At 40.5% G+C, this 22,820-nt stretch overlaps 1 protein-coding gene across 1 annotated transcript; it reads right to left on the bottom strand.

Moving 5' to 3' along the window:
• Nucleotides 1-833: 833 nt before the first annotated feature.
• CKS2 (CDC28 protein kinase regulatory subunit 2) lies at nt 834-4,254 on the bottom strand. The gene is made up of 3 exons (XM_048046133.2): nt 4,049-4,254; nt 2,770-2,897; nt 834-1,103 (listed from the first exon to the last, which is right to left on the bottom strand). The coding sequence occupies exons 1-3, from the start codon at nt 4,150-4,152 to the stop codon at nt 1,051-1,053; spliced, it is 285 nt and encodes a 94-aa protein (XP_047902090.1). The 5' UTR covers nt 4,153-4,254; the 3' UTR covers nt 834-1,050.
• Nucleotides 4,255-22,820: the final 18,566 nt, after the last annotated feature.

Below are 22,820 nucleotides of genomic sequence, written 5' to 3' on the forward strand. Positions count from 1 at the left end.
GAGTTTGTACTCTCCTGCACTCAGCAGCGTTTTTGAGATGAAAAGCACTCGGTTTACTCTGACCACCCCTCTAAACCACTGCAGTCTACATAGAGCGCAAGCTAACTTCCCAGGAAAAAAAAAAAAAAAAACAGAGCGAGATAGTAGCAGACTAAAATCCTGGACTAAAAAATCTGTGGATTATAAATGGTACTACAGAAGTTACCACAGTATAAAAAGTATTACGAAATATTTTAACTACTATTTGACACATTAGGACAAGTTTATACCAAGCAATTGCAGGATATGTATTTCCATTATGACCTGTGTCAGCTCCAGTCCTGTAATTTCAGGATGTCTGTAGCTAGTCTGAATTTGACCTCCCCCTGCCAGCTCTATTTTGAGGTTGGTGGCTGCAGTTACCAAATTACAGCTACTAAGTAGAAGCAGGTTCATAATCCCCTTTATTTACCCTTAACTTGATTTTTTTTATAAGACTAATTTGAATCAGGGTTAGAAATTTTGTCCTGTAGTATAAGATAATTCTTGCAGAGAAACAAAATAGCTTCACCCTGTTAGTTTCTCTGAAGGAGGTACTCTTAATGTGTTTGACAAATTGGTTTGCCTGGTGAGTTAGAACTCTAGACATTTAGGTTTTGCAGGTCATTAAAGATAGTTTTATTTCTTTGTGTCTGCTACTGAACAGTTGCACCATTGGATTTGAGCATGCAACACAGCAGCAGAAAAGCTGAGTGCAAAAGTTACAGAACACAGGTAACAAGTGATCATCTAGTCAGAACATGCAGTAGATAAACTTTAATAAAAAAAATTCAATTCAAAGTAAGATAGACACATTAGCAGTTAAGAGGATAATTTTATTACTCTTTGAACAGATAGCAGCTTATTTGGAATTGCATTTGACTGAGCTTTGTTGCTGTGAATAATACAGCTCATGCACAGGTACTGATGTATGTTTGTACATTTTAAAGTATTCACTGAATACTACCCACATATATACACTCATATACATAAAGTTCCAGAAGATTTAGGAGATGATTTCTAGACAGTGGTTCATTTCTGCTCATCCTTTGGAAGAGGTCTTCTAAAGAGAAGAATGTGTGGCTCTGCAGAAATAAAATTGAACAAAGTGTCAGTTTGGCCCCTAAGTGTTGGTTATAGATATTTAATACATTTAATAACACTGGACAATGTTTAAGCCTTATTAATTAAATAAAACAGATAAATCAAGTCCAGAAAAGTGGACATAAGTAGCACCTACAATTTTGCAGTAACCTTTTCTGAATCAAGCAGCTGATTTACAAAATTTTATAGCAAAGGTGGTCAGTATCATGAATGTGTACAGGAAGGAAGTACTGAAGATACAGGGTTGGTACTAGCCTTGTTGCTCTACATTAGGTACTTGGGGAGCTTTGCTAATGTAGCAGTATAAAAAACTGCCGACACTGTCCTTGTTAGGTACACACTGTTGTGGTGTATGAAGCATGTTTGTTCATTATTTCCCATGGCTATATTAAGAAGGAACAAAGGGAGTCGCCAGGTGGCTGCAAGGACCTTGAGGCTCCCTGCCTGCTGCTGTCTCAGACGGAGAGTTGAGAGAACTTTGTGTAAATACTATAACTGCAAAATTGATAACCCACTGTCCTATCTGAAGACAAAACAGCATGACCGGTTAAGGAGGGAAAAACACCACATACCAAGCGGAGGACGACTACGGCCTTCATCCGTGCGACCACCAGAGGGACCGGAGACGACCCCCTAGCAACAGTCGACACAGCCGCAGTAGCAGGAAGGGGGGCTACGTAACCCCGGAAGAACCCGATGATAAAAGGGAACTGTGAAGGGGGGGGGGGGGTGCACGCCGTTTGAGGAGCACAGACTCCCTGGCCGCCCAGCGCTGTTTTGCTTGCTGATCGCTTACTCAATAAACTAATTCTTTCTGGTTAAAAGAGTAATTTATAACAACTGTCAAGCATCAAGTCACTTCAGTTGATACAGCCTGCTTTTGTTACTATTGAACTAACTTCACTGCAAACTGCACCAAAGAAAGCCCATTCAAAAGTGGTGAGGTAGGAAAACTCTGGACAACCAAGAAATTTTTTCCAAGAAATTAGCCTTCTCATGTCTTTAGAATCCGTATTTTTGGAAACCAGGAATTTCATGGGACTAGCTGCAATTCACCTATCACCATTTGCAAGCCTGATTACAATGCATCAGGAATGGCCATCTTCAGTAGATTCTTACTGGAGAGGTGTTAGGGCTTTGTGCCCTGTAAATTGAAAGACCGGCTTTAGTGCTGCATTTTGTAGGTAGTGCAACTAGAGCTCAAACTGTACAGTAAATTTTTCAAAGCATTTATGCAGGAGCTTGTATACATGAGCGTCTGCTAGGTTTTTGTAGTAAGAAGGTGTGCCAGCTTCATGGTATAAAAATATGCTGATATACTAACATCATTCAAGAGCTCACAAAAAAAAATTCTGTAGGAACTGTTTCAAATCTAGCATGCTTTGTCTACCAATAGACTGATAAACTTGGAAGAAAGTTAGCATTTTGTGTGACCAATTCTGGGAGTAAGAGGTGAAGGTTGAAAAAAAGCTGCTGTGTTGTTTATGTTGCTATCTGACTGAAATAGCAAGAAACTGACTAAACATTGAGTAGTGAAGTCCAGTTAGGTTCAACTGCAGGATCAGCTATACACTTCATAGTTCAGCTGAAGCACCAGGCAATATTTTAGACTCTTTTGTTGGTCTAATCCTATTCAGCTGTACTTACCTGGCTCGTGGATCATATAATGAACCCATCCGAGACTCTGCTGAACACCAAGTCTTCTCCACTCCTCCTCAGACATCAGATGGGTTTTGGGCACTTGTTTTAAGAGTTCTCTTGGCAGCACCACATGCCTGTAGAAGTTTAGTAATTAACATGTTACATATGCTAATCCCTACAAAACCTGCATAGATCTCTGTTGAAAGATGGCTTGCGAGCTCACTTACAAATACCAGCCATTCCCTAGAGAGAATCCTAGGATACTGATTACAAAGCATCAATTCTAATATCCAGTTTTATATTTGCTTTGTCTACTAAATATTACATCTTTAATGCAACTGTACACTAAGACAGTCAACCTACATCCTAGAAAAGGTTAATTCCCCTGCATGTTCTAGTCATGTTACTTGTACATAAGTACACATTACTATCAATCGGCTGGCGTATCAGGGATTTGAAAAATATGACTCTGCACTTTTAGAACAATCAAGTCACTCTTGTTTGTATTTTGTAACCAAGACATTTTCTACGGCAGTTACAGTGCTGGTTTGTGGGGCCAGAACACTAACACCACGTTAAGAGCCTGATCTGTCAGATGAGAAACACAAGACCTGCTTTTCACATTTGCAGGTTCCTTTATTGTATAAGCAAAGCATTCAAGTCTTGCTTCTGAGGTCAAGTAACTTTCAGAGTCGGCTGCTAACAGGTCCTCGACCTCTACATGGAGAAAAAAAATAGTTCGCACTAGTGCTTTCAACTAAGCTTAGGAGACTGAACTTTGTATCAATTTCAAACTGCAGTTGCCTAGTGCAGCAACATACGGTTGAAAACCTGGAGGCAGAGTCCTGGAGGACTTATTTTTGTTTATTTGTACATCTGTTAGCGCTGTATTTCGACACGGAGTTACGAGTCGCTTCGGATACTGGCCGTTTAACGGCAACGCACGCTCCGCCCGCACTCGGAGCTACAACCGCCACGGCACGGAACTCCCAGCTGCGCGGCGCCTCCCGACCGCTCGGCTCGGGGCGCCCAGCTCCACCTTCCGGGCACGCCGGCGAGCGAGGCACCGGCAGGGCAGGCCTGGAGGCGCCTCCAGCGGGCCGCCCGCCCCCGCTGCTCCCCCCCGGCTCGGATGCGAGGCGCTGCCCCTCCGCCCCCAGGGGAGCCGATGCGTCTCAGCGCCGCCAGGGGCGGAGCTCGCCACCGGCGGCAGCACCTCGCCGGCCCCGGAGGGCCCCTCCCGGCTCCGCAGCCGGCTCGCCCCCGCCCCCCGCGCGGTGCCCACCTGTACTCGTACTGCTCGTCAGAGTACTTGTCGGAGTAGTAGATCTGCTTGTGGGCCATGGCGGCGGGTTCGTCCGTCGTCCGGTCCGTCGTCCGGTCCGTCATCCAGTCCGCCAGCCGGCCCGGTCCGTCCACGGCGGCCCTGCAGGCAGAGCTCCCCGACGACTAACCGCCGCGGCCGCGCCCGCTCCGTTTGAATCCCCGCACCGCGGCCGCCGATTGGCCCGCTGTCCCGGCCAATGGGCCAATGGGGTCGCCGCCCCGCCCCGCCCCGCCCCGCCCCGCCCCGTCCCGCCGCCGTGCCAGCCAATCCTGGGGAGATGCAGGGGGCAGCACGCGCAACGGAGGGAGGCGGGGCCGGGCGGGGCGGGGCGCGGGCTGCCCGCGTCAGCCGGAGCGGCGCGGTGATTGGCCGGCGGCCGGTGCGGGCGGGCGGTTCCAGTAGCTTCTGGAGCGTCCGGCACCCGTTAGCGACCGTTGCTAACGCCCGTTAGCGCCTGCCCCCGCCCCTCAGGTCCTGTCACCTCACAGCGCGCTGGGCTCCGGCTATTGAACGCCTCTGGTGCCGTGGCCTGTAGTGGTTGTGTGTTACTTGGAAAACGGGGCTGCCCCGGGATCCCACGGCAGCGCGGGGAGCTCCTGAGGCAGTGCCTCCCGTGCTCGTGCTTTGGCCTCAGCAGCGTGCTCGGTTCAGGCTCGGTGTGCAGGCAAACGTGAGGCACAAGTGTGCTCAGGTGCCAGCTTGCAAGCGTCCTTATCTAGAAGAGCAGCAGCACAGTAAACGTTCTGGTAGGAACTGCCTGGGGCAAGTTCCCAGAAATTGACGAGAGGCGGTGCAGTCCCTCAGATACCAGTTGTTTATGGCACCAAAATTTTTCAGCATGTAAACACCCAGTTCTGTGTTTTCCTGAACTCCGGTAGCATTTCCCAGGTGCAGTCACCCTCAGATTAGATAAGTTCAATGTTTGTTGCCTCGAAGGCAACTCCTCTCTTCCTCGTGTTTTGCTTTCGGTGCCTACACTGTGCTCCTGCCTGGTCTCCTTACTGTTTCTAAAGAGAAGGCCAGTTTAATTTTCTGCTTTCACAGTGCTACCAGAAACATACGTGTTATCTCTGATCCGGCAATGCATCTGTCTGAGAACCGTTCTGATGGGAAACAAATGTGAGGCTGTGCGAGGCACTAATGCTGACACCTGTGCTTGTATAGGGACCATTGCTTTTAGCAGTAGGCCACAAACAAAGCGGCTTTTTTACCGGCAGTGCAGTCTGAAGTTTTAAATGATGAAATTTACACCGATCTCAACCCTTACAACTATTAAAAAGAGGTTGCTTATCTAACAGGTGACATCATCCCAGTGCAATCACAGAAGTACAAACCAGCTGTAAGTTTCCTAAAATGTTAGCTGGATTAAACAAAACATTTTTTTTTTTTTTAGCTTAGTTTTCATGGCAGAACAACACTTACTTTTAATACATAGGACAGGGGGTACACTAAATAATTTATGTTAGGAATGGCATTATATAATAATGAAAAAAGAGAGAAAACCACTGCAACAAAGCAATTCTGCTGGACTGAAGATGTTTTATCTGTGTGCCTTATTTATAACCTTTCAGCTTCTCTCATGCGTATTAAACAGCACAGAAAATTGACCTTAATGTCATGCTATGTATAAGCATCCTTTGAGTACACTCAGAATTGAAAGCCTGGAGTTCTTTTAAAGCAACTTTTTCTTCTATTGAAAATACAGTTATACCGAATCATAATTTTAAAGAGGATTAAGAGAATTCTCAGGTAGATGGGCATTCAATTTTCTTTTAGATCCCTCATTATTTTGAAAGTCCTTGTTCATCAGGACTGAAGAACTGTATTTGTTAATTAAGTGGCAGAGCTAACAAGACTAACATACTGTTTTTAGCAATACAGGGTTAGGACACACTCTGTTAGTACTCTAATGCCATTTCAGCTCCTTCCTTTTTTCTTTTCTTTTTTTTTTCTTTTTTTTTTTCTCCACTTTGGAAAAGGCTTTCAACATATTACTATATGGGATCCTGACAGAGAAGCTGCTGAAGTATGGGATGGGTGAGGAGACAGTGAGGTGGACTGAAAACTGCCTGGGTAGCCAGGCCCAGAGAGTGGAGAGCAGTGTCACAAAGTCTGTTGGGAAGCCAGTAACTAGTGTTGTACCCCAGAGGTCAATACTGGGTCCAGACTTATTAACATCTCCTGTTGATCTGGTTGGTGGCACAGAGTGTACCCTCAGCAAGTTTGCAGATGACAAAAATCTGGGAGGAAAGACTGATACACCAGAGGGTTGTGCTGCTGTTCGTAGGGATCTGGCCAGGCTGCAGGAATGGGCTGCTGGGAAGCTCATGAAGATCAACAAGTGCAGAGTCCTGTACCTGGCAAGGAACACCCCAGGCACTGCAACGTGTGGGGGGCCACACAGCTGGAAAGCTACTCTGCAGAAGAGAACTGGTGGACACCAAGTCGAACATGAGCCTTTGCCACAAAGAAAGTCAACAGAATCCTGGGATCCAGTGGGCAAGGCATTGCCAGCAGGTCGAGGGAGGTGATCCTTCCCCTCCCCTCAGCACCGATGAGGCTGCACCTTGAGTCCTGTGTCCAATTTTGGGCAGTGGTGCCAAGACAAGAGGCAACTGGCAGAAAATGAAGCAAAGGAACTTTCTCCTGAATGAAAGATTTATTTATCTATTTATTTTTACTGTGGGGGTGACCAAGCACTGAAACGTTGCCCAGAGAAGTGGTGGAGTCTCAATCCTTGGAGGTATTCAAAAGCTGCTCGGACACAGTCCTGGGCAACTGGCTTTTGGTGGCCCTGCTTGAGCAGGGGTGTTTGACCAGATAAAATTCGGACATCCCTTCCAACCTTATCCATTCTGTGTGATTTTGTGTGAAATAAGGCTCTCCGGCACTTTCTTTAGAATGATTGTTATAAACAAATGATATGACAATCATCGTTGCAAAGAAGGGAGTAAGCTGTTCCATCTCCTCTGTGGAAAAAAACAAAAATGCTTAGTCTTTGTTAAGGCAGGTTTGGAGTAGACCTTAGGAAACATTTCATAACAGTACCTAATTTAACTATCTTAGCACTAGAATAAGAACATATTAAAGAACAGTTCAGAAAAAATACATCCTGCAGGAATATCCTAGATCCAACAGATCCTGTCTCTGATCAGTGGTTTCTTTTGGAGATACTTGCTGTGGCAGTGTCAGTTATGCCTTCCCATTTCAACTTTTGCCTTTTCTAGACAGTTGTATGTTCACAGCAAGTAAGTTGTTTGTTTGTTTGTTTGTTTTCTCTAATGCTCTAGAATGACCTTTTTATTTGAATTATTATAGTTTTATTTAAAAAAAAAATAGCTATTGTTAATTTCAGGAATTAGTGTTATTAGGTAGTGGATCCAGATTCTGACTTTGAAGCTTCCGAACCAGATCAGAACTAAATGAATGACAAACGTCTAGATTATTTATAGAGGAAAGCTGCTGATCATCTCTTGCTATTCACTCATGCCTCAGCAGCTTGAAGCCATATAATGAAGCGTATCTTGAAGCTTAACTTGGAATTTGAGATTTTACTTCCGAATATTGTGCATGCATGCAAGTTGTTGGCTGACAGCATGCCATACAACAAACTGAAAAGGCCTATAGTGCATCTGTTAGGAGAAACACATGAGCTACTCTGATGGAAAGCATGCATCTGCTTGAAGCCCTGTCCAATTAGCTCTTTTTGCTGAAACAGAAAATAGAATCTGAAAATGACAAAAACATGTAGAGAATATTCTTGAGCTTCTCTCTCTCTTCTGTAGCTGTTATGTAGGCACATACAATTTTGAGAAGCAGAAATCTGTATGAAAATAGTATGACTGTAGTTAGCACAAAATGTTTTCAGGACTGCAGATGGACTATGAACACTGGCTTTTTTGGATGAGTTTGTTTATCCAGACAGAAGCAGATTAAAACCCTTTGTGTAACCTGTTGGTTGTGACCAAGGCCATCTACAGAGTTGTGCAGGGTATGGTAAATCAAAACTGTCATACCGAAGGACCCATGTGCCTCTTACTATTGCATATACGGAGTTCAGGATCTAAGTTATGGTGGACAAAAATATTTTCTATGAGTTTTGACAGAAGGGGAAGATTAAAAGTTTCCCATCTGTGGTCTGCAAAACAATTTCTCATTATAATTCTCTGCAGCTTTTTTTTTTTTTTTTTTTTTTTTTCTGTTCAGTTCTGTGGGATATTTGAAAAAAAGATAACGGTCAAGGAATCTTTTGTAACTTCTTCATGAGTCATAATCATATATACAGTTAATAATTTGTGAATAATTTGCATGTGAATCACATTCATATATCCATGAACTGTTATCAGAGCATTTAAACTTTCAATCTGTTTCATGTGAAAACAAGGCTTAAGTGATTGTACTCTCTGTTGGCTTTGACTCAGTTGAACCTATTGGCTGATTTCACTTAACAGAAATGTTCGTAAATAAATTATTGCAGTTTTTGTGGTAGCTGGTGGACAGACAGAGCAGAAACATTCTGATGGGGCAAGGCATTACAGTTAAATTCACACCTTACTAGACACCAAAGAACCTGCACAGGAGGAAAAAATATATCAGTGCCTCCACAGTAAATATCCTCCAGCCTTTGGTGCACAGGCCTTCCAAGACATGAAAGCCTATCATTAAAAAACCAAGAATCTGTAAAAAATCAGTCTCACTTAGTTCTGATACTCAGTAAGCAAATGTTTTATTTGACTGAGATTTTGTTTACTAGCTTGATATGGTATTAGCCTCATAATTCACGTCCCAGAAATCCTCAAAGCACTGGTCCTACAAACTTAAATCAGACTTCTAGTCTGTGTGAAATTAACAATATTTGTCTTTGCAGGCTTGATCTTCAAAATTACTTTGTCTCATTTTAGATACTTAAGTTTGGATTTATTGCCTAACTCAGTCTGAAAAATCTCTTCATAAGCATGGAATTATTTGTGTGCTAATTAACCTCCCCACAGGTAATTAAAGAAAATGGATTATTTATCTTTCGGTTTCCATTTCACAGAAAGATGTGAACTAGATCTTTGAGAAGAGACTAGAGAATGATGCTGTATTTTGATGGTTTAGCTCTCTCTAAGTAAGCTAGTGTACATGTTGAAAATAGTCTAGCTGAATTCCTGAGGATTGTCATCAGAGAGAAGATAAATTGACTTGAGAAATAGATAAAATTATGTATACTCCTCCCAGTACCTGCGCTGATTCAAGAACTGCATTTTGAAGGCGTTCATGAATAAATTACTCCCAAATGATAAAGGAGCCCAGCCTGCAGGGTGGGGATAGAAATACAGAATGCCTGAGATCCCGAGATCCATGGAGATCTTTGCAGTCTGGGGGCTTGTGTTGACGTCATCTCATGGAGATTTAATTCTCTTCAGCTCTCTTTCTATGGATTTTCTTGTAAAAGGAGTGATCAGAACCTTATCTAAAGAGTCTTATCTTCAGATCTCAGATCTGAAGAGGAGCGACACTGAAGTGTTCCTGTGCTAAACAAAATCAATAATACTGAATTTAGGAGATGATGATTTCCATAGCAACCAAGGCTCATATAGCAAATTCATGATGATACTGTATAATGACTGTAGAGTCAAGCATAAGAAGATGCTTAGAGGAGGCACAGTCCCACACAGATTTGTCTTGTAGACTGTGCAAAATGACAGTATCTCGAAGTGGACCAACAGAAGAAAATCTGCAATGAAATCTCCCAGAATTTTTTCACTTGCTTGATATTTTTAGGACAGTGCTTAAATGGTTAGAGCAAGGGCTTTATTTAATCTTAAAAACATCAGTGCTAGATCTGAGAAAAGGTCGTTTTAGCCAAACATGTCTCTGCAGCTTTCTATAGGAGATGCCTAGGGAAGAGTGTAAGAGTTGGAGAAGTATGTGGTGATACCTTCCCACATTCTCTAGACTTACAGATTACTGATCAGGGATTTGTTTGCATGTAACAGTCCCAGATGGATTGTTGTTTCATGAATTTCACAGTCTATATAGTCTATATTTCACAGGCCTATATAAATGTTCTGTATCCACAGTATCTTGTTGCAAGGAGTTCCATGGCTGAACAAATTTATTTGTGAAAGCAAGCATCTTCTTTTGTTCATGTTAAATCAGCTACATCCTTGTTTTTATATTGGAGATGCCTGTAAATTATTTATTATTTATTTATTTATTTATTTTCTTTTTCAGAAGTCTGTAGTTTCCATGGATAGGATTGAAATACTAGAGAATTAGAGGCTAGGATTTTGAATTTGAGCCCAATGCAGACTTTATTTCTTTTTTTTCTTTCCTTCCCCTTAAGTAAATATTCCTCAAATATTAAAACTAATAACATGTACATTTTGCACATACACAGGAGAAGACACAAGTGTATCTAAATTGAAAATGTATGAGGTTTGCAAGTATTGTAAAGCCTTTTAATAGGTTGCCACAATATGACGTTTAATTAGAGTAGTAGCTGATGACTGAATTCAATTAAAATTGAATGGAATCTGAATAAAACATATATATATATATGTACACATATTTTGTCTTATGTTTATTGTAACAGTATAAGATTTAAAATAACCACTGGAGGGCTCACGGATTTCATGTTAAATGACAAAGTGGTCTTTGAAAACTAGGAGTTGTAGTTATTGGCTCAGATGATTTTAATTGGTTCATTAAACATTTGAAGACAATTTCATGACAGATTTTTTGTAAATTATGGACAGAGAGCACATATATTTTCATCTCAAAGAATAACACTGTGTGATTAATACCTTTGTCAGACTGAGGGAACATTTACAAAGATTGGAAGGTAGGAGAATCTAAATGTCATGGAATACATGTTAAAGGATAAGATTTCCCAGACCTCTGCCATAAAAATCCAAAAAGTCACCCTGCCAGGCAGCAGGGTTTCCCCATTTTGAGGAGTCACACACACACATCTGACAGATCTTCTCCTCCCTCTTTCTTCTGAGCCTGGCACGGAAGGCTCAGTGATGAGTCAGAGCAAGGGCTGTGGTCTGTCTGGACTACTCAGTAGAGATGGGAACAAATGCAATATGTTTAATTGGGGTCAGTTTCTCCTGGCATTCCAAATCCCGTTTTTTATTGTGGTTAAATAGAACTTAGTTTTCAGAATTTTCAGGAACAACTAATTCTGTTTACAGAATCTAATCTTATGTTTTATTTTCCTCATATATCAGCCTCGATTTTCCTATCCCTACTATAATGAAGCTAAACTTATATTCAGTATTATCATCTTGCTTCAGTTCGCAGCAGTATTTACCACTCTTCCGTGGGACAAGCATGTGCAGAACAAAGTGTATTGTTCCTGGGGTGATTCCAACAGTATGTAGGGTTTCAACAGTATGTAGGGATTTTAATTATATGTAGGGCTATATAATTCGTTCTGCTCCTGTCAATATGTATTATCCCACAATTTCACTCAGTCTTGTTGCCTTATTTCATGGAAACTCGTCTGATTTATTGTTCTCTTGTGGTCATTTTTGGTTCTGCTTATATCAAAATATTTCTCTTGCACTGAATAGTTATTTGATTTCTTTCCCATGAGTTTGAATCCTCCAGTTTGCAAGCTAAATCTGTCTGTTTTATCCATGCTTACACACCTCAACTTTCAGTGTTCCTGGTGACTTCCCTCCTTGCTTCTTTAGTTTTGGTACTAGAATGGTCATTTGTTGCAGGAAATACACAGAACTTTGAATTTGCCTTGGCAAGTAAAACTTGTTCATAGTTAAGTAAACATATTTTTAGTTTCTTGGTGTTTCACCTATATCTTTCTAACAACCAGCTTTTTAGTCTTTCATCTAAAGAAAAATATACACTGGTTAAATTTTTCTATTACGTATTACCATGTACAATCTATACAGAAAATAAAGTAATAGTTATAACATAGATGGGCAGATGATTCTGCCTTGAAAAAAAAATTGCAAGGGTCATTCTTTCCTACTTGCCAGACTACAAGCATTCACCAAACTCAACTCTGCATAGCATTTGCCCTACTCTTGCTGTTTTGGGAGACATGTTGCAAATCTGACTTGAAAACAAACAAACAAACAAACACAAAACAAACCAACCAAACAAACAAACAAAAAAACTGCTTTAGATAACTTCATTTCTAAAAGTGATATATGTTGGCGACATGCTCAGTTTGGAACCTTGTCCATTTTTTTTCTGGTTGTATCCTTTAATCTAAGAAAAGGAATTACCTGCCTTCACAGACCTTGCCTTAAACTGTCCGTGTTGTAAGAACTTAAGAGAACATGCTTTTTTTTTTGCTATGCTAAGAATATCATTAACTGAAGTTTTGGCCATAGCTGAATCTTACGTCGTTGCATACATGTATATACAAACATATTTAAAAAAAAAAAAAGAAAAAGTTCTGCAAAGTCATATAATAGAAACAGTCAAACTGATTCCTGCATAGGTATTAAAACTTCATGCCTTTGTCTTGTTTATAGCAGCACATCAGCAGGGTTGTCATGGATACTGAGTCAGGTCCCATTTTGCCACCTTGCAGATGTGCTAAAAATGTTTTTTTCCCTTCCCACCCATTAGAGTTAACCATCCTCATGGACTTGATTGGACTTGAAATAAGTGAAGTCTTTGGTCATCTTAATAGATTTTAGACTAAGATGACCTACTAAGATGTAGGTGAGCAGTACAATACCACTAAATAGTATATTTCATAATAGTCATCATATATTTTTACATCTGATTCCACTGTTGAAAAATGGATATATATTGTGAGCTTTTTCTCGTGCCAGAAGACACCAAACTTTAAGCTGCTACCAGCTTTGTCTCACCATGCAGGTCTTGCTTTTTGTTCTCCCCATCCTCAGACTCAGGACAGATGTCATATGATGCACTGTATCTCAAAGTGCATCAACCAGTAGCTTAGACTTCATAAACTGCCTCTTATTTTTTTCCTGTGAGATTTCCTAAGCCTACTGCTAGCCATGTTGATTTTAATCTTAAATGAAATGGCGGAGGCTATGGAAATCACTGTCTTGATGCCGTAGAATCATAGAATCATAGAATATCCTGAGTTGGAAGGGACCCTTAAGGATCATCAAGTCCAACTCTTGATACCGCACAGGTCTACCCAAAAGTTCAGACCATGTGACTAAGTGCACAGTCCAATCTCTTCTTAAATTCAGACAGGCTCGGTGCAGTGACCACTTCCCTGGGGAGCCTGTTCCAGTGTGCAACCACCCTCTCTGTGAAGAACCCCCTCCTGATGTCGAGCCTAAATTTCCCCTGCCTCAGCTTAACCCCGTTCCCGCGGGTCCTGTCACTGGTGTTAATGGAGAAAAGGTCTCCTGCCTCTCGACACCCCCTTACGAGGAAGTTGTAGACTGTGATGAGGTCTCCCCTCAGCCTCCTCTTCTCCAGGCTGAACAGGCCCAGTGACCTCAGCCGTTCCTCGTACGTCTTCCCCTCCAGGCCTTTCACCATCTTTGTAGCCCTCCTCTGGACACTCTCCAACAGTTTCATGTCCTTTTTATACTGTGGTGCCCAGAACTGCACACAGTACTCGAGGTGAGGCCGCACCAGCGCAGAGTAGAGCGGGACAATCACCTCCCTTGACCTACTAGCGATGCCGTGCTTGATGCACCCCAGGACACGGTTGGCCCTCCTGGCCGCCAGGGCACACTGCTGGCTCATATTCAACTTGCTGTCAACCACGACCCCCAGATCCCTCTCTTCTAGGCTGCTCTCTAGCGTCTCATCGCCCAGTCTGTACGTGCAGCCAGGGTTTCCCCGTCCCAGGTGCAGGACCCGGCACTTGCTCTTATTGAACTTCATGCGGTTGGTGATCGCCCAGCTCTCCAACCTATCCAGATCCCTCTGCAAGGCCTTTCCACCCTCATTCGAGTCCACAACTCCTCCAAGTTTGGTGTCATCAGCAAACTTGCTCAAAATACCTTCTATTCCTACATCCAGATCGTTTATAAAAATATTGAAAAGTACCGGCCCTAAAATGGAGCCTTGAGGGACCCCACTGGTGACCGCCCGCCAGCCTGACGCAGCCCCATTTACCATAACCCTTTGGGCCCTGCCCGTAGGAAGACAGAACAATGTTGTTAGTTGGTCTGTTTACTGCGTTCTGGGACAGGCTGTTTGGTAACATAATCGCTGCAGTTGCAACATTTGTTTGTAAGAGTGGGAGCTTGTAAGCTTGGATCACGTTCTTGACTGGCTCTGAACTGTAGAAGTACATATATCTGTGCCTGTGGAGCGTGCCTGCCAGAGTGCATCCTGGGCTCTCTGTCTCTGTATTGCACAGACCAGGGGACTGGCTAAAATGTACCACGACTTACTGCCTCTGGAAACGGCTGTGAGTGGTGGAGATGGCCTATAGCCATGTCGTTACTAACCTCTGACTTGGGGGGGGAGACGCAGTTGCCATACTCATCTAAACCTGATCCCCAAAGAGACACCTCCTTCAGCCTCTCAGCTTGGATAAATTGTTTTACAAATTGGTGTGTTAAGACTATTGCTAGATTTCTGGTATATGTAGCTTTCCAATAGAGTGTAAATTTAGCACCAAATTCTACAGCTGTCTTTAGAAAGAACTGGGATCAATATTGTCACAGCTATTGGTTTGCAGCAGCAATATGACAAGGATATAAATCTGGAACAGTAATATTTAAAAAGCCTTGAAGTGTGCAAAACTTTCTGATTGTACTATTGCTTTTAGACTTAAAAATCTGTTTTGGGACATACCAGAAGAAACCCTGGCAGTAAGAAGGGTGTTTTTCAGGATACCACATAAACTAATTGTTACCCTAGATTGAGTCAGAGTTGTTTTCATTCAGCCTTACAAAAACTGCTTAGAAATGATTATGCTTTGAGTAGATGGTGTTATAAGTGGAGGTTGGGTCTTGACAGATAGAAAGCATTTAATTTCATGTGGGAAGGCACGGATTTCAAAGACCTTTGTGGTCAGGTCTACCGTTGCATTAAAGGCAAAACACAGCTGAAACAAGCCCCCAGGCTTTGGGAAAATTCAAACGACATCGGTCTGTTATCACAATGGTGTTATTATATTATTGCATTGTTATTGTTAAAATATTTGATGGAGGGAAGCTTGCAATCAAAGGAAGATTAAATAGCAAAAGGTAAATTCAGGCTCATTATCCAGCCTGAAAGCAGGAGATGGAATTGATCCTCCATGAGCTTCATTTGGCAGGAATAAATGAGCACAGTATAGATGATGTAGATGTGTTTTTTTTTTAATTTATTTTTTATTTTTTTCTTGTGAGATAGAAGGCTGCATAAAAGATGAATGCTGTGGTTTGATCATGCTCTGTTTCCTGCTGCTTGATGTTGGTTACCAACCTGTGCTGCTACAAGTGAGCCCTCAATGAAAATCAGGGCTGGTTTGATTTTTGAGGGCAAAAGGGCAATCTAATCATGGCATAGCTGGTCACCAAGGTCTCTTTTGTGACAAAGATACACCTTTATAAAGGGAAAATTGGTCTGTTCTCTGAATTTTCCTGTAAGAGTCTTTTTTCTTTTTTTTTTTTCCTGTCTGGAGAAGAAGTCTGGTGAGATTAACCCCATGTGCCTGACAGTTCGTCCTTATGAGTATCACTTGTCTCTTTGTGACATTGATCATTGACATTGGTATCTGGATGCAGAGCAGTGAAGTTTAGATATCAAAATTGCCAGGTCACACTTCGAGAGTACTTGAGTTTTATTTCAAACAACAAAATGTGTTAAAACAATGAAATACCTAATTACCTTTTATTAGGGCAAGATGATTTTTCCACTCTGTACATTATATATATATATTACTATAAAAAATATATAATATCTATGAAATCACATGAAATAATATCTTTGGAGTGTTTCTCTGACATTGTTGTACATTTTTGATATATCTGAGTTCTGCCTGAGGAGTCTGAAAACTTTCTTCAGTTTGTCTTATAGCATAGCAAGCGTTGCCATGGTGCCTTGTAACATTTTTCTAATCAGCAGATGGAGCCACAAGGGAAAAAAAAAAAAAAAAAAAAGGTTTGAGTGAAGAATTTTGGAATGGAATAATACTAAAATAAACTTGTTATAAAAATGCTCCATATGATTGATGATAAATTAAAGCAAACAGTCCTGTAATGTATCATCTGTTAGTTAAATATGTGCTCTCATTTATCTGATCTGTATATAGCCAAAGCCAATTACTGTAAATTAGTAACAACTAATGACAGTCTTTACTTAACTCAAAGCTGTAACCCCTTATTTAAGCCATCAACCTAATATCTGAAGGAGTGGAAAAAAAAATAACCTTTGGGAAGTATAATATTTTAATTTCTCAAAAGGTAGAATTAGAATAGTTACATCGAAATGAATGCGGAAACGATGACACACTTATAGAGTTGGTTTGTCACTGCAATCAGCTCATTTCTGGAGATGGGAGTGGGGTCTGAAAGGGCAAAGACCTTCCTGAAGGACGTTAAGTGATAGCAAGGTTCCTCACCAATCCATGGAAGAATGACAGAGATCTGTAGTTAAATCCACAGTTTACCTAATTTTTCCAAAGTACACGTTCCTCAAGGCTGCCAAAATGTAACACTTTGCTCTGTTTCACAGTGCCTGAACGAGTGTGGTTTTCATGATGTTTCCAGGAGACGAGTTAGGTAGTGAGGCTTTAAATATGTTTGAATTTGTTGCTTTTTTAATATAGTCAGTCATATGACTGAGCTTTCATAACTACAACATGCTTGTTGAAGATGTACTGCTTTATCACTGTGGAATGTTTTGTATGCTTGTCTTTCAACTTTTCATGGGATAAATATGTGATTTATTCAAAGATGAAAACACAGGTGAAGAGTCTGAAGATTGGTCCAAGAGCAGAAGTTCCTCAACATATATTTTGGCTCCATCAGAATCCTTGCTGCAGTGTAAAACCAAGGAGCCAGGTGCTTTGCAGCACTACAAATGTAACTGCATAAATACGTCAGTTTTTAAGTTGAAAACAGTCACTTGAATCTTACTTTCCTTGGTGATTTTTCTTAGCAGACATTAAGGTGCAGTTGCATCGGCTGTTAATATTGTATTTCTTCTGTGAATGAACAGAAAATTTCAGTATTCAGGGTGACACCTTCAGAAACATTAAATGCATATACAATCACTTTAAAATGGCAGAATGTAATTAGAGCTGTGATTTTGACAGTAATTCCTACAAAATTACAATATTTTTCACTGCATGGAAGGCAAAACTAAATGAAATGGATGTTGTTAGCATCTGGTAAGCATGATCACAGTTTTTTTGAGATGGTTTGATGCCATATTTATGGCACTCTGAGTAAGATCTGTAGCTGTGACTGATGCCGCCTTACCATTCAATGGTAGCATTTTAGCTGCACTTTTATGTGAGGCATTATTGAGGATGCCTCTCTCTGCAGCATCAGATGTGTAGGTGAGGGGGCCAGGTTCCCTTTTTAACCATTCAGCCAGAAGTGCTCCCATGCAGTCATACATGCAGCCACATGTTAAAGACCTGTTATTTGGAAAAGAACTGTGTGATAATTTTCCCAATGCAAGTAATTGCCAGCAAAAAAGTAGGTTCCTCAAATTCTGTTCTCTGCCTCCAGTTAGGGATGAGAAAAAAACAACACTGCAGATTCTATGGTCACCTGTGCCTTCCTGTTACACCATGTATGGAGGTTTAACTGATGGTTTTGCCACCTGCATGTCATTTTAGCACCCATGTTCCCTATCATTAAAAAAAAAAAAAAAAGTTTGGTTTTCTAGAAGAGGCCCTTTTCTTCCTTTGGTTACAATATTTTAGTAAACATCAGTGGTTCATGTCCAGAAGGATGTCAGTATGAGGTTATAGAGCAAACAGTCACACCACTGCTCCTGGGCAGAGAGGGAGGCAAGCTGTAGCTGCTCTAAGGAGGTAAAAGGGAAAAACAGTGAACTTTGTTCAAGTAAACAGAAAGGATAAGAACACAGAGATTCTGATTTGCTGAGTTTAAAAGAAGCCATTTAAAGCAAATGAGAAAGATTCTTGTAATCTTGCACTGTTTGTGTGCCATTGTTAATTAAAGGGCTTCGCTGGCCTTAACTGGCTCACCAAAAGTATTTTATTGAGAGAAACATGTGTTAGCTTCTGACCTTTCTTTGTCTCTAGACATTACATAAATAAAATTCTATCTTACTGAATACCGACTAGGAAAATATTTAACGACACAACTGAAATACTGTTCCATTTTATACTTGAATGAAATGTATTTTTGTTCATTAATCTATTCATTCATGTATTTCTTCATCTCCAAATCTTCTTGCAATGTAAATAAGGAAATATAATACCTTTTCTGAAATGTTTATAATGTAGTATCTGTATATATCTGCAATAAATCTCAATAAATATAGTGAGGCCCTGTGGAAGTAGAAAAGTTTCCTGTAAGATTTACTGTGGAAGTGCCTCTCAGATTCTTAGAGGAAAATAATAAAAAAGAAGCAGCGTGTTTTTTGTAAATTTTCTGAACAGCTGTGATGTCACATAGACCTGAGCCTGTTATGAATATACTTTTTTGTTTTTTCCAAGAGAGAAGTTTTTTCTAGAACATTTTTAATAAGTATGTATTGTAAATTAGCAGTCAGAAGATAATTACATCTAAAGATGTTTGAAATTCATTTTTTTTCATATTTGATTCTACTTTTAAATTGCACTCCACATTTTGTCTTTATTTAGCAAACTATATTTAGCTTAGAAATTGTATCATTATGTTATACAGTTACTAGATAACTTCCAGTATTCATATTGTTAATTTGCAGATCGTTGAAATAGAAGATGCCATAAGGCCTATTTTTCCTTATTACCAGTTTCCAAGACTTGACAAATAATCCTGTATTTTGGGAAAATTATTTAACTATGACTATCAACAAGTTATTTGTCAGACATTTTGCTTTTTCAAAACTTTCCTGATATTTTCTTAGAATAAAACCGTTAAATGAAGTTACTTTCCCAGACTTCATCTTACTAAATAACATATGGGAAAGAGCAGATGTTTGGATTATGCGAATAGAAGATCCTTGAGCATCAGCCAAAATATTTAGGAATTCTGGATATTTTTAAAATATGCTAAGTGATTAGGTGGACAAGCTGCTCACCCACCTGTAGTTATCTAAAAAGGCTGTTGTGCTAGTCTCCTAGAAAACAGACTGTTACTCATTTTCCACCTAAGGAAACAGGATGATAAAGGAGGAAGAATGATCTCTTTTCAAATATACTAAATACAGAAGCAATGATGATTAAAAAGCCACCAAGTTTCTTTTCACAAAAACAGCTCGTGAGACGATTAAATTAGGAGAGAAGTATACAATTCATTTAATGATTAGATGGAATTTATTTGTTCCAAATGCTACTCAAACATTTGAACTGCTAACGTAGATAGCTTCAGTCTGAATTATTGAGTAGGACACTCAGTAAATGTAATTCTGCTGCAGTAAAATCTGATCTGTCCTCTACAGGTGACTATCTGTTTCCATAGACTGTTGAGGGCATTTAGGATGACTCAATGACTAACTTAAGACCCTCTGATAAGTGATTAAAATTAGGTGTGTTGAAAACGGACTTAGGGGACAAGCCACCCAATTGCAAAACTAGAATTGAACCTGGAAACTCCCACCTCCAATCTGCATATTAGTGTCAGAAACATGCTACATATGGGTAGGATACAAATCTGACTGCTATTACAGTCAGGTTGCATTTCTGCTGAAATGCAACAATTATACTTGAGATAGCTTTCTGTGGCTATTTTAGATACACTGAGATCTCATTAAAATATTTGAACTTTACAAGCAAACGTTGATAGGTGTCATCAATCACTCTTATTTGTATCTCTGTAAGGACTCATTTGTTCTGGTCAACCTCTTATTATCTAGGAATTAATTTTCCACAAATATGATAAATGGCAATCATGAATTGTAAAAGCTATGTGATATTAGCAATATTTTTAAAAATTGAAAACCTTTATCTTCTTTTATCTGGCTATGCCACTAACACTGGGAGAATTTCCTCTTTTCCATAAAGTAATCAGTCAAAGATTTGGCTTCCAGCAGTGCTCTTTTCTCCAGTCAGTAACCTCTTTTGGGATGACCCCTGAAATGAACCTATCATGAATTTGACTAGCAATTTATGTCTTGGCCATGATAAATGGAGTTAGTCTCATGTTACCTTTCTGTTGCAGTTAATCATCTTGTAATTTTGAAACAGTAGAGGGAGGTTAATGTTATTTTCTTTATCAATGTTTAGGAAAACTATTTTCTCTTCAATAATGTCACACAGTTGTTAGCATCACACAGACCTGAGCTTACCTAAGAGCTGGGTAATCTTAGATTTCAACGTTAACAAAGCCTAATTATATAATATAATTTATCACTATGTTGATTAATTTCCTTCAAATGTAGGGCAACTGTTTAACAACACTGATAGCCATTAGTACTACATCACTGGGACACAGGACAATTTTATGTTCTTTTGATTAATTATATCTCATGCTGTCCTATTATAGTAATATAATTTTGTACTAGGGACTCAGCGTATAAGGTGACCAATGAAGAACATAGAGGACAAACCTCACCATTTTCAATTTGCTATTTCAAATTCTGTGAAGCACTGTCCTTAGCTTTAATGCAGGTGAAGGAAGAATGACCTGTTATTCAAACTTTCATGCTGGTTCCTAACTCTGTATCTGGCAGCAGTGCTTTTGGTAGGATCATTCTGTTCTATGAAAGCTTTTTTACAATCTCCAAGTATAATAACAGAATATTTATTTTCTTGTGTCTTATGAATTTCTCCAATAAATTGTTTTATGTATTGCTTCAGTTTGTAGACAGGGAATAGTTCTGTTGTAAACAAAAAGTATTAACTAGAAATATGCTGCTTTTTTTTTTTTTTTTTGACAATATCTGTTAATATTTTCAGTTCTGGGTTAAGAAACCTAGTTGCTCTGTCCAAGACAAGAAGCTACTTGTCTTTGAGGACTTCGATATTTCTAAGTTTACCAGCTGTTTCTAAATTAAATTTGTCCCATTACAGTCATTAATATACTTTCAAATTTCATAGAATCATTAAGGATGGAAAAGACCTTCAAGATCATCTGGTCTAACCATCCCTCTACTACCAATATCACCCAATGAACCATGTCCCTAAGCACCACATCCAACCTTTCCTTGAACATCCCCAGGGATGGTGACGCCACCACCTCCCTGGGCAACCCGTTCCAATGCCTGACTGCTCTTTCTGAGAAGAAATGTCTCCTAATTTCCAACCTAAACCTCCCCTGGCACAACTTGAGGCCATTCCCTCTAGTCCTATTGCTGGTTACCTGTGAGAAGAGGCCGACCCCCAGCTCCCCACACCTTCCTTTCAAGTAGCTGTAGAGAGCAATGAGGTCTCCCCTGAGCCTCCTCTTCTCCAGACTGAACAATCCCAGTTCCCTCAGCCGCTCCTCACAGGACTTGTGTCCCAGGCCCTTCACCAGCTTCGTTGCCCTTCTCTGGATGTGCTCCAGGGCCTCAATGTCCTTCTTGTAGTGAGGGGCCCACAACTGAACACAGCACTCAAGGTGCGGCCTCACCAGAGCAGAGTACAGGAGGATGATCACCTCCCTGGCCCTGCTGGCTGCACTATTCCTGATACAAGCCAGGATGCCGTTGGCATTCTTGGCCACCTGAACACACTGCTGGCTCATGTTCAGGTGAGCATCAACCAACATCCCCAATTCCTTTTCCTCTGCACAGCTTTCCAGCCACTCTGCCCCAAGCCTGTAGTGCTTCATGCAGTTGTTATGCAGGATCCAGCACTTAGCCATGTTGAATCTCATCCCACTGGCCTCTGCCCATCGACCTAACCTGTCCAGGTCCCTCTGCAGGGCCCTCCTACCCTCCGGCAGCTCAACACTTCCCTCCAGCTTGGTGTTGTCTGCAGACTTACTGAGGGTGCACTCAATTCCCTCATCCAAATCATCAGTAAAGATATTAGAGGATGAGCCCCAACATCAACCCAAATTTCTGCTGGGTCTCTTGCTAAATTAGTCTTCAGAGATATTTCTGGTCTATTTTTTTTTTCCTTCTTCCTTCCTTTATCTCCTTTTTCTTGACCACTTATATAGGATTTTTCTCTTTTCCTACTCGTAATGTGTAAGTCAGGACCGTAATTCTTTTACTTATCAGCATCCATTTTCTCTTCAGATACAGCATTTCATTACCCTTTCGAGGGTAATGAATATGTTTAAATAACAAGATTGTTACTTTTCAAATCTCCCTTTTTTTTTTTTTTTTCTTCTTCCTTGTTTTGGCTTGTGATTAGAAACTAATTACTTTCCCACATTCCTGTATTCTTTAAATATGTGCTGGAGAGTGTTTTCATGTCTTTCATGTCAAAATAAAAATAGCGTTGTTTTTTGTTTTTTTTTTTTTTTCTGGTAACATTTCAACCCCCCCAATATGCCATCATGAAATTCTTCAGCATTCAAGCCTTTCTGTAGGATGATTATTTTTCACGACAAATGAGAGTTAAAATCTTCATTGGTTCTGTCTATGCTTGGATATAAGATAAGAAGCTGCAACATCTGCTAGTAAGAATGATGTAACTGATCTGGTATTTAAAACTGCCAGAGTGGGTAGGTAGTGGGGGGAGACGATAGGAACATTTTTAGGTGGGACTTTGCTTTCCAAT

This window comes from Anser cygnoides, chromosome Z, assembly GCF_040182565.1.
Source record: "Anser cygnoides isolate HZ-2024a breed goose chromosome Z, Taihu_goose_T2T_genome, whole genome shotgun sequence".
In the NCBI taxonomy this organism is placed as follows: domain Eukaryota; kingdom Metazoa; phylum Chordata; class Aves; order Anseriformes; family Anatidae; genus Anser; species Anser cygnoides.